Genomic DNA, 13,074 nt, shown 5'->3' with positions numbered 1-13,074 from the left:
GGATGAGTCTTAGGCTGAACGTGCTCTTCATTCTGGCTAGCTCCTCATAGAGGGGGTGAGAGGGGTTCTCCAGGATGGCTTCTAGCTTTTTCCTCATCCTCCTCTCAGCCACCACCTCTAGGTTATCCAGCTCACCACCCACTACTGAGCCAGCCTTCTTCACCAGCTTGTTCAGCTTGCTGGAGTCCCTCGAGTTGATGTTGCCCCCCCCAGCACACCACAGCAAAAAAGAGGATGCTGGCTACAACCGACTGGTAGAAAGATAGCAGCAGTCGGTTGCACACTTTGAACGACCTGAGTCTCCTCAGGAAGAACAGCCTACTCTGTCCCTTCCTGTAGAGGGCCTCAGTGTTGTCCAACCAGTCCAGATTTGTGTTCATGTGAACTCCAAGGAACTTGTAGGACTCCACCTCTTCCCCTCCGAGGATTATGGGAGAAGGGGGGACCCTTCCTACCTCTCTGATAGTCCACCACCAGCTCCTTTGTCTTGCTGACGTTGAGTTGGAGCTGGTTACTGTCCGACCACCCTACGAAGCTCTCCACCAGAGCCCTGTATTCAGCTGACGATGGAGGAGTCATCGGATAACTTCTGCAGGTGGCACGTTCTTGTGTTGTAGCAGAAGTCGGAGGTGAAGAGGGTAAACAAGAAGGGTGACAGCACGGTACCCTGGGGAGCGCCGGTGTTGCTCACCAGCACCTCTGATTGGCTGCCCTGGAGTCTCACGTACTGAGGTCTGCTGGTGAGGTAGTCTGTGATCCAGGCCACCATTCCCCGGTCCAGCTGCATCCCACTGAGCTTCTCCTCTAGCCGCAGTGGCTGGATGGTGTTAAATGTGCTGGAGAAGTCGAAGAACATTATCCTCACTGAGCTGCATGGTCTCTCCAGGTGTGTATAGGCCCTGTGGAGCATGTAGGTGATGGTCTCTCCAGGTGTGTATAGGCCTGTGGAGCATGTAGGTGATGGTCTCTCCAGGTGTGTGTAGGCCTGTGGAGCATGTAGGTGATGGTCTCTCCAGGTGTGTATAGGCCTGTGGAGCATGTAGGTGATGGTCTCTCCAGGTGTGTGTAGGCCTGTGGAGCATGTAGGTGATGGTCTCTCCAGGTGTGTATAGGCCCTGTGGAGCATGTAGGTGATGGCGTCCTCCACACCAATGTTTGCCTGGTAAGCAAACTGCAGGGGGGTCTAGGGAGTCACTCACCAGGGGCTTGAGGTGCTGCAGGACCAGCCGCTCAAAGGTCTTCATGACGTGTGCCAGGTAGAATGACTGGAAGAAAGGACTGGAAGCGGTAGGGAGCAGCTAGCCTAGCCTTAACACAAGGACTGGAAGCGGTAGGGAGCAGCTAGCCTAGCCTTAACACAAGGACTGGAAGTGGTAGGGAGCAGCTAGCCTAGCTTAACACAAGGACTGGAAGCGGTAGGGAGCAGCTAGCCTAACTTAACACAAGGACTGGAAGCGGTAGGGAGCAGCTAGCCTAGCTTAACACAAGGACTGGAAGCGGTAGGGAGCAGCTAGCCTAGCTTAACACAAGGACTGGAAGCGGTAGGGAGCAGCTAGAAATACAACTTCCAACAACGACAAAACTGACACACGCACACAACTTTCTCTCTCTCTTTCTATCTCTCTCTCTCTTTCACACACACACACCTTTCTATTTTTGTTTCTCTCTCTCAAGCATGCACACACACACCTGGTTTCATTGTCTCTCAGATGTCTGACTGCAGCTTGTAGAGGTGTGATGTGAAAATTAATTATACCTCCTTTCTTCCCCTATCTCTTTCTCACTCTCTTTCTTTTTTTCCTTTGTACCCCTCCTCTCTCGCTTCATCTTCTCTCTCTATTGTCATCCTGTCTTCCACACTGTGTCTCTCACCTCGCATAACTTTCACACGTTCATACTCCCTCCCTCCTCCTCCTCTGTCTCTCTCACTACCCTCCCTTTTCACTTCATCTCTCTCTCTCTCTCTCATACCTCTCTCCTCTCTCTCGTTCTCCTCTCTTCTCTCCATCTTTCTCTCCCTTAATTAAAATGGCCATATCTTTCAAATTGATCAATGCGTGTCGACCGACTGAGTCCTCTTCAAGACCATGGAAACTTTCATTAAAGAACCTTTTCTCCTCTCTCTCTCGCTCTCGCTCTCTCGCTCTCCCACTCCCCCCCCCCTCTCTCTATCCAGGTGCAGATCAATGTTCCCTCCCTCCCCAGTCTGGGGGAATCGGATGTGCTTCAGTGTGTGTTTGGGACCTTCCGCAGTAGAGCAGCGATTGACAGCCAGGTGATCTGTACTCTGCCCGACCCGGTGGACATCCCTCCCACCCCTGAGGATCAGGGTACGTCTCGTTTAGGGGTCTTCAACCGGTGTGTGTGAAGCAAGATCACATGTGCCGTGGAATTTAGACCAATTCATTTTTTTTTTTTTTATAAAATATGCTTCATAAAATATGATTTCTAAATGAGATACATTTCCATTCAACATAGGTATTTGTGTCAGAACTCACTAGTGGGACATCTTTTTTTTTTTATACCTCCGAATATGAATGAACATGATATTAAGCCAGAGAAGAGAAATACAAATACAGTAAAATATCTGCATTTGTTAATCAGATGTCTATTACTTCCACATTGAACTGTTCTCTCATCTGTGTTTCTGACGTCTCTGATTGCACATCCACAAGGCGTAGTTTTCTTACCGCATCGGTCATAGGGCCTTGCCATCGTAGGAGAAATATCTAATGACAATATAATCATGACATTTGAGGTTATATCTCCATAATTGATTACTGTGACTTAAGTTGGTGTGCCTTGACATTCTGGTTTGACTCGTGGCGCGCCTTGAGACCAGACAAACCGTGCATGTAATGAAGCTGATTGGGCAAAAAAAAATAAAGATTCGTATTATTTCCAAATGCGTGATTTTTTTTTTATCACAATAGCGGTATGGATTCCGTATCTGGTATTGTACAAAATAGCCAAATGATGTTGTTGCCTAGACAGTGGCGCATACTTAATTACGCTCAGGGAATTGGAAAACGTCTTAATATTTCACAGCATTTGTGCCAAGGAGGAGATCACATGATTTTATTGTCCACATATATAATCTCCTGCTATCATCTAATTGTGTGTATATCTTCTCTCTCTCTTTCTCCTGCTGTGTGTGTGTGTGTGTGTGTGTGTGTGTGTGTGTGTGTGTGTGTGTGTGTGTGTGTGTGTGTGTGTGTGTGTGTGTGTGTGTGTGTGTGTGTCCAGACTATGTGTCAGTCCTAGTGAAGGTGTTGGTAAACAACGACATCGAGGTGACGTCAGGAGAATACCACTTCTATAACTGTGCTTCTACCATCAAGAAGAGCCCAAACACACCGTGAGACACACACACACACACACACACATTTAGTTTAATTTATTGTATATACACCGAAGTACACAAGATTTGTTTATTAAGACCGGGACAATCTCTGGTAAAGGCGATAAGTCGAATGTTGGGGCTTTTACCTCCACAAGAGTCATATTAATAATAATAATAGAATAATATACTAGCAGCTGTTTCTTGCTTCTACTACTTTTTCCACCACCACACATGCACGTACGCACACACACACACGCACACACGCACACACACACACAAACACACAAACGCACACACACATTTTACATACCCTATTTGAGACACTATATATTTATGGACAGGAAAAGCATCTTCTACTGCACACTGCCTCCCTGGCTAGCTTTTTTAGGAGAGACACACACACACACACGTGCACGTCTTTCTCTCACACGTACACACCACTTGACCCTGTGTGTGTGTGTGTGTGCGTGTGCGTGTGCAGGTGTATTGCGTGTGTCACCAGCGAGTGGGGTTGCCAGTGGGATGCCCAGGACCACAGTTGCAGTGACAGTGACGATGCTGTAGAGGGCGGTCACATTGTCAAACCACAACAGGTAGGTGACAGAAGACTCAAAAGGCTGACGGTTCTCTTCCCATTCTACTCGCTGTTTTTTTCCTTTTACCATTTTTAAATACCATTTAAATAAAAACATTTAAACAACAACAACAAGCTGATGGAAAATAGGAAACATTTCTCCCTCTGTTATTTTTCGAAGGTGCATTTTGGGCTTGGCGCCACCCTAGACGATTGTGATTGGTTTGAGAATCACAAACAACGTGAAACCCCCTCTGGTGCACAATAATAATGGATTCTGTTATGTCTCTAGCACTGGAGAATCGGAGATATGTCTGGCTATGTAGGATTTCTCTGTTTGTTTGTTTGATTGTCTGTCTGTCCCATCTGGCTCTCTGTAATTATGTAATGGAGTGTAAATATTGTATTTCTCTCTAATACGATAATACAAGGTGTGTGTAATTTAGTCTTGTATTTCTTCTGAGTCTGCAGACAGTCTGTCTGTCTGTCTGTCTGTCTGTATGCCTACGTATCTGTTTGTCTGTTCTCTGTACAAATCAAACTATACAGATGTGTCTTTCTGTGTCTCTCCCAGTCTGACAAGTGTCCCCAGTTTGAGTCTCCAGACCCGCTGCTGATGCCAGTCGGCTACAGGATCCCCATCAGCTTCCAAGGGAAGAACCTGGACATCTACACGGTAAGGCTGTCCCCGAAGCCTGTTTTTGGGATTCGAACTTCGTCAGGGTTTTACGAACGAACGTTCAAACCTTCGTTTTTAATTAAAAAATTAAATAAAATAAAATAAAAATATTCAAAGTAAAATTTTTATTTTATTTTTACTCAAACTAAATCCTCAATTTGAATAAAGTGATTAATCTGATTAAATGAGTCTCTTTTTTATTAAATCAACTTTCTTTAATGAATATAAAGTTTTTTTAAATACTATAATATTAGTGTAGCCTAATCTTTATCTGCAACTGTGAAGAAAAACCACATTGGTTCAAACAGAATGAATAGACACATAAAAGAAACATAAATATATTTTTTTTCTTTTTTATTAAAAAAGAAAATCGAATTTTGATTTAGAATTCGAATGTTAACATAACGAACGAACGTTCGGGCTCCGCCTTAAGGCCTCTGCATGCTACAGCAAATTCAAAGCAACTTCAACATCGACAAAGCAACGGTGTTGCAGACACATTACCTTTATGCTTCTGCAAAATCAACGCGCAGCCTATGATGCAACAAAATGTACCCCGGATGTGCGGCTCGAGCGCGCCCAGCCCGCCTGAATACTTTGGGCAGCCGAAGGTGCGCACTCTAGCCATTACAAACGGATTGCCCTTCTCAACCATACATCGTTAGTATAATAATAGCCCTGTTTATGTTTGTTTTCGCTTGTGTTCTTGTATATAGTGTAATATCAACCCAGTCCATCCCCATTGTTTCCCCAATCTCCTTCCACGAATTCATCGTCATAATGCTATCCTTGTAGTCTTTAGACCCGCTATTATATAAATGTTGGTACTTTCGGACCTCCTCTGCAATACGTTCCTGCATTTGATTCATTTTAAACAAACAATTAAACAAGTGTAATGAAACAATACACTAGCTATCGAGCTCCTGTCAGAAAGTTTTCTTTTGGTCTCGAGCTCCTGTCAGAAAGTTTTCTTTTGGTCTCGAGCCAGGAACACTAGAAGTGACAGACAGCCCCGCCCCCATTCACTACCAACCAATCACTGCTACGCAATACCAACGCAACGGGTCTTTAGATTAGATTTTGGACACAGGTACGCAACGCCCAAGCAACACTGTCTACAAGACTGTCTGCAACAAGCGCGCTGAAATCGCGCCGATGTTGTGTCGAAGTTGCTTTGAAGTTGTTGTAGCATGTAGAGGCCTTTACACACGGTGAGAAGAACACGACTGCTGTCTGTCCTGTAATCTGTGTTACTGTTGCCTCGTAAAGACGCATAGAGTGTCCTTTTTCTCACTGCAAGACAACATTTGAGTCTTCTTCTACAACCCTATTAGCACCGAACTGGCTCATATACAAACTGGACATATTTGACCCTGTAAAATGAGTCCAGATCTACTGTAGCTATGACATTAAACCACCGTGCTACAAACTGTAAAATTTAGTCCAGACCTACTCTAGCTACGACATTAAACTGTGCTACAAACTGAACTAAAATTTATCTTTCTTTCTCCTTTCCTCCACCCCTTCTTGTGCCCCACATTCCACCTGTCTCTCTCTCGCTCTCTTTCTCCCTGTCTGTCTGCCTGTCTGTCTGTCTCTCTCTCTCTCTATTTATGCCTCTCTTCCTCTCCCTCTCTCGCTTCCTCTTCCTGTCTCTCTACCTCCATCTCTCTCTCTCTCTCTATCTCCATCTCTCTCTTTCTCCCTCTTGCTCTCCCTTCCTCTCTCTCTCTCTCCCTCGCTCCCTCTCTCCCTTCCTCTCTCTCTCTCCATCTCTATCTCTCTCCGTCTGTCTCTCTAGGGTCGGAGGTTCATCATAGGAACAGATCTGATGAAGCACACGGAGGAGGAGGTGACCCTGGATCAGGGGTCAAAGTTCAACTTCAGAGGTTATGAGGTCAGCAGACGGCAACACTTTACTGGACAATTTATAGGCTTTTGCTTTATACAAGGTCTGTAAATGACGAGGCTGCCCTGCGTGGTACTGAGCGACCTCTGACCCCGAGGGCTGCTCCCAGGGCGGTTAAAGGGCAAATCCACCCCAAAATAGTATTCACATGTGTTATTTATATAATACTGTACAACTCTGTTTTGATTTGTGATGGTGATTTTACCTTAACCCTTTCACTGCCACACGACAGAAGGTTAGCCCTTTACTATCACACAACCGACGGCGATGCTCCATCATTAGCATCATTAGCTCCGCAAATGCGGTGCTAATGATGCTAATGATGGAGCATCGCCGTCGGTTGTGTGATAGTAAAGGGCTAACCTTCTGTATTGTCACAGTGAAAGGGTTAACCGGCTGTCGTGTGGCAGTGAAAGGGTTAAAGGGGCATGCAAAGGTTAAGGCTCACCATGTTCTCTGGAGTCAGGCAAGAAGATGGATACCAGTCAGTCAGGCGAGAAGATGGATACCAGTCAGTCAGGCGAGAAGATGGATACCAGTCAGTCAGGCGAGAAGATGGATACCGACTTCCTCTCTGTACGTTCAGTAGAAAGCTATCTGGCTTTAAGATAGCCTAGCTTAGCCCAAAATGTATGGAAGCGGATACGGACCAGCTGGCCTAGCTGTTGGACAAAAACACCTCTCCCGGAGCTTTAAGCTAAACTAGTGGTCCTTATCCACTTCCATTCATTTGAAATTGTGCGTGAATGTAGCTTTTCCATTTTCCAAATGCCCCAAAAGCTGGTAAAATATGGAAAACGCAATTCAGATAATAAAACCACTCTCCAGCTGATACCAGATAATAAAACCACTCTCCAGCTGATACCAGATAATAAAACCACTCTCCAGCTGATACCAGATAATAAAACCACTCTCCAGCTGATACCAGATAATAAAACCACTCTCCAGACGATACCAATACAGGCTGTCGGAAAGATCAGAAATTGTATTCCCAAGCAATAGAAGGATGACCAGTGAGTGTCCCCAGCGATGGACGGCTGTCTACAAATCTGGCCCCATCTCGTAAAATCAGAGAGTGCTTTTACACAATGCTAACAGAATGTGCCCGTATGCTGCACAGACACCTCCGAATGTGGTCTGAGCGATCTGATCTCCACGTGTCCTCAACGCATCCTGGGTGTGTTTACACCTGTACTCAGAGCTGTCCACTTCACATCCAGGTTGTGTTGTGTTTTCTCCCATCCCAATGTTAGTCGTTATGCCAATCCCCTTCCTGGTCGCTGCGCACTTACCCCCCACAGTCGGTCTGGGAGAGTGGAGGCTACGACGTGCTTCCTCCGACACACGTCTAGCCAATCAACCGCTTCTTTTCACCTGGCAGCGCGGACTCTCACTGAGAGGGTGTAACGTGTGGAAGGATCACACTACCGCCCTTAGATCCTATCCGCGCTGAGCAGGCCCCCCGACCGAACTGTAGGAGTCGCTGTTTTCAACGACCCGGACCCACCCCGCCAGCTTTCCCACCCTCTAATACTGCCAATTGTATTAATGTGAACGGCCAGCCAAGCTGGTGACAACGTTGGTAACACACCAACCGCTGAAGTGCCCTTGACCAAGGCACTTAACCCCCAACTGCTCCAGTGGAGTTGCTCAGTGGCCAACAGTGTCAGACTGTGGTTGTACTGGGCAGCTCCCAGGTGTGAATGGAATTGTGTGAATGTGAAGCAGGGCATAGCTGAAAAAGAGCATCCTTGCTCAGCGAACCTACCCTATAGAAACATATAGAAAACTCCCAGCTCTCTTTCTCTCTTGCCCCTTCCTCATCTCTCTCAACCCCCCCCCCCCCCTCTCTCTCTCTCTCTCTCTCTCTCTCGCTCTCTCTCTCTCTCTCTCTCTCTCTCTCTCGCTCTCTCTCTCTCTCTCCCACACGGCAGGAGATTTTCGAGCGACGATCGCGCAGCAACTTCTGTCGCCTGGCTAAATATCGCCTCAATCCTATTTTCAGGCAACACAGCAAGGACAACGAGGAAATAACATGACTTCTACTGGTGTATCATTTGTAATATAAATGAATTGATCAATACATTCATTGTTCAATAACCTACGTATTAGTACCATGCTACTTATGTTAATTATTAATTAACAGGAACAATTTAAATAAATAAAGTTAGTTGGCGATGGTGTAGTGGCCGCTTGTCATTAACTAATAAATTGACAATGCGCCACGATGCACCTACTTAGATGTTTTTATACTCGGGTAACAAAAGAAGTTATGGATGTTGACAGAGTTGAATGTCCAGGCTGCAGCTGATGTAGTTTATTGTCCAAAGAAAATGATGGTTGAGAACAGAACAGTTTGCGTCTTCCCTATTGCTCCGTGAAAAAAACGTTCTCTCTCAGCAGGTGCATGTATCGTTGGTAGTGAACGTATTGTAGCGATCCGTCATGCAGTAATGTCAGGAAGAATGAGGAGAGGTTGTATTCGTATATGGTGGTTTAATTCCAGCTCAATATGGGTTTTACAGGTTAATACTTCCCTTGTAATGCACAACACAGCTACCTGCTAATACGCTCGCTTCACGACAACCTGACATCCGGTCCGTCCTTCCATATCCCCCGGGGAGAAACAACACCCCCAGCTAAACAGAGCGACGCGTATAGCTTATTATATTACCTGAGCGGTCGTGTCTGGTGTGGGAGTATTGCGATATTAATATTGCGATGTATTACCTTTTTTCAACTGCAAAGTAAAACTTTGTCAACATGTTTTATCTAATCAAATAAAGTTTTCAGTCTGTTCATCTCACTTCAATAATTTTTATTGCAGCAACTGGGATTTTCTCAAGCAGACAGATGTAAACACTGTAATCTGTGCTGCATGTACCTGACAAACTGAACTGTTTGTATTACAGTCATATTCCAACTTAACTGAATGTGTGTGTGTGTGTGTGTGTGTGTGTGTGTGTGTGTGTGTGTGTGTGTGTGTGTGTGTGTGTGTGTGTGTGTGTGTGTGTGTGTGTGTGGACTACTGTACTATTACAGGTATTGAAATGAACAATGCAACTTCCTTATACTAAAACATTTGCATAATAAATTATCGATACTTGCCGTCCTTGTATCGATACAGTATCGCCACGCAAAGTATCACGATACTATACTGTATCGATTTCCCCCCCACCACTAGTGCTAAGCGAGCGACAGCCGATAGCATCGGCAGGCAACGTCGCTCGCCTGCCGTATGCTTTGGAGTTTAATCTTGCGTAAAAAAAAAGTTGTGGCGTTAAAATAATTGTTAACTAACGCGTTAACGCGTTAACTTTGACAGCCTTAGTCTAAACCTGTACTTAGAGCTGTCCACTTCGTCACCCTTTTTAGAATCTCAATACCAGGCAGAAACAGGGCCTTAGTCTCAGAGTTTTTTCTTGTAGTGCCCCCTTATGGTTGACTGAAGAATTACACGTCGTTGCCCTTAGTCACTCAAACTACTAAGCATGAAATGTGAAGTGTGTGTAGTATAATAGAACTCTTTGTGTGTGTGTGTGTGTGTGTGTGTGTGTGTGTGTGTGTGTGTGTGTGTGTGTGTGCATGTGTGTGTGCGTGTGTGTGTGTGAGAGACACATGCCCTCCAGCTAGACTCTAGTCTCTCTCCCTCTCTCTCTTCTCATTTATTTCTGTGCCTCTTCCTTGCTCCATTGATTTGGCCTCATGCTGAGTTTCAGACCGACTCTGTGGAGTTCAAGACTGCTGGTTTTTTTTCTCTCTCTCTCTCTCTCTCTCTCTCTCTCTCTCTCTCTCTCTCTCTCTCTCTCTCTCTCTCTCTCTCTCTCTCTCTCTCTGTCTCTCTCTCTGTCTCTCTGTCGCTCTCTCAGCCTCGAGGGTAATTTATGCTACACTATGGAGCTCTTGGTGGAAAAAGCATTGCGTCTCTCTAGCAGCTAAATCAGAGTTTGACTGAGAGTTGGGCTGAACAAGAGAGAGCCCTTCCAACAGTGACGTGTGAAACACAGTGACCTTCCACATAGAGGAGATCCTCTGGTCGGATGAAGATGCTGCTGCCTGAGACACAAAGGAACGTGGAACTAATACAATTGTTTATACCAGTAAAAAATAGCGGAGGCTTATTTGATTGAGCAACATATTTGCCTTGTTTTAGGATCTTAGAAACATATTGACATTATAAACTTGGAATTCAGCTGATCTTTTTTAAAAGGGATGTTCTGTTATACGTTGGGTGCAGACTGATACTGATGACGTATTTCACCTTTCACAGACAACGAGGGTGAGCTACTGTTGGCTAACGATTTGGCTAATTTTGAAATCGGAATGGGAAGATATTGTATTTGCAAGATTTTCCAAGAACATTCCTGCTATTTAATCAGTTAAGCAGCTCCTGTGTTAATTTGTGCAGCTTGATATCCCTCCTCCTACAGTACTATGTGAGAATGCTATTCATCGACTACAGCTCGGCATTCAATACCATAGTCCCCTCCATACTCATAGCCAAGCTCAGGGACCTGGGCTTGGGCTATGACCTCTGCCAGTGGGTCTTGGACTTCCTGACTGGCAGACCCCAGGTGGTGAGAGCAGGCAACTGCACCTCCTCATCCATCACCCTCAACATAGGGGCCCCCCAGGGCTGTGTTCTGAGTCCCCTCCTCTACTCCCTGTACACACACGACTGTGTGGCTCAGCGGAGTAGCAATACAATCGTCAAATTTGCTGACGACACAGTGGTGGTGGGCCTGATCTCTGCCAACGACGAGAGGGCCTACCTGGAAGAGGTCAAGGTCCTGGCGGGATGGTGCCAGGAAAACAGCCTCTCCCTGAACGTCAGCAAAACAAAGGAGATGATTGTGGACTTCAGGAGGTCGGGGGTCAAGGACTACAGCCCCCTCAGCATCGACGGGGCACCGGTTGAGAGAGTCAACAGCTTTAAGTACCTCGGAGCCTACATATCCATTTACATTTACATTTAGTCATTTAGCTGACGCTTTTATCCAAAGCGACTTACAAGTTCTGTACGACAAGCCATCAGGAAGAGCACAACTCTATCAGCTGAGTAACAATGTTCATATCCGAGGACTTGACATGGACCACACACATTAACAGTGTTGTGAAGAAGGCACGACAACGCCTCTACTTCCTCAGGCGCCTAAGGAAGTTCCAAGTCAGCCAGAAGATCCTTAAGAACTTCTACTCATGTACAATAGAGAGCATCTTGACCGGCAACATCACCTCCTGGTTTGGGAATAGCACTGCACAAGACCAAAGCACACTACAAAGAGTGACACGTTCAGCCGAACGCACAATTGGAGGGGGGCTCCCCACCCTCCAGAACATTTACTACAAGCGTTGCAAGGGCAAGGCTAAGAGAATCATTAAAGACTCCAGTCACCCGAACAACTGCCTCTTTGAACTGCTGCGGTCAGGCAAGCGATACAGGAGTCTCAAGGCGAGCACAGAAAGACTCAGAAGAAGCTTCTATCCCCAGGCCATCAGGCTGCTAAACGAACAATGAATGAACACTACACAACAACAACCACCAAACGCACATAGCACACACATCCACACGCACACACTCACTTTAAACAAACACACTGTAGCACCCACTCCACACACTTATAGCACACACCCACTTTAAACAAACACACTGTAGCACCCACTCCCCACACTTTATATTTATGGATGAAGGATTGCACTACAACTCGTACACCTTACTGTAAATTGTACCTAAAATTGTACCTCATCCCATTTCTGCTTTGCACTAGATAGTACTGTACATTAGTACACTGCATAGTATTGTGTATTGTATATTATATGGTAACTCAGAACATTGTACATATGTCTATACCGAACACTGTGACCTCATTTTCTTCTTCTAAATTCATGCTATATTATGTTATTATGTTATTTGATACTATCTTGTCTAGCACAGTCTCTGGAGCGTAACAGTAAGAAGCATTTTGTATGAAAGTATTCTGTACTTCTGTATGACAACTATTAAAGAACTTGAACTTGAACATATTAACAGGGCTGGACTGGGACAATCATTCAGGCCCGGAAATATAGTGTGAAATATAGCCCCAGTCAGGCCACTTTTTAAGTGGGGGTCCCCCACTAGGGAAATATTAATTTACGAAGACTTAATTTCCTGCATTCTAGTGAATTTTAACGCGTGTGAATCACAAACGAATGAGCCAAAAACTGCTTAGTACAATCTACTGTTATAAAACCCAAATACAACCAAAGGTATATGGAGGGAGACGACACGATGACTAATGTTTAACCAATATTTATTAAATGGTAAATAACAAAATAAATAACTATATATACCTACATAAAAAATGTTTTTAAATGAGGTGTGGACATCAGTGGTTTCAAAGTGTACAGTAAGCAACAAAAAGGAAAATCACATAACAGCTTAGCTGCATGTACTGCAGTGTTGCGTTCAAGGAACCTCCAAAGGAACCTTCTTCTTTTTTTTACCCAAACCCACGTCTTTTTGATGTCTAAATTCAGCCTTCGGGCAGAATGCAATTTAAAATGTCGACTTCAAAAGGACAGCGATG

General features: G+C 45.1%; 1 protein-coding gene across 1 annotated transcript in view; it reads left to right on the top strand.

The window, feature by feature from the left end:
• LOC311242143 (plexin-B2-like) overlaps positions 1–13,074 on the top strand; it is a 339,450-nt gene that overhangs the window by 232,558 nt on the left and 93,818 nt on the right. Inside the window, 5 exon segments of the mRNA XM_084331096.1 lie at positions 2,177–2,330; positions 3,247–3,358; positions 3,825–3,936; positions 4,492–4,593; positions 6,398–6,493. Coding sequence (XP_084187222.1) covers positions 2,177–2,330; positions 3,247–3,358; positions 3,825–3,936; positions 4,492–4,593; positions 6,398–6,493 — 576 coding nt within the window.

Source organism: Notolepis coatsorum (genome assembly GCF_963971535.1).
Source record: "Notolepis coatsorum genome assembly, chromosome: 15".
Classification (NCBI taxonomy): Eukaryota; Metazoa; Chordata; class Actinopteri; order Aulopiformes; family Paralepididae; genus Notolepis; species Notolepis coatsorum.
This window is presented reverse-complemented; position numbering and strand designations above follow the sequence as displayed.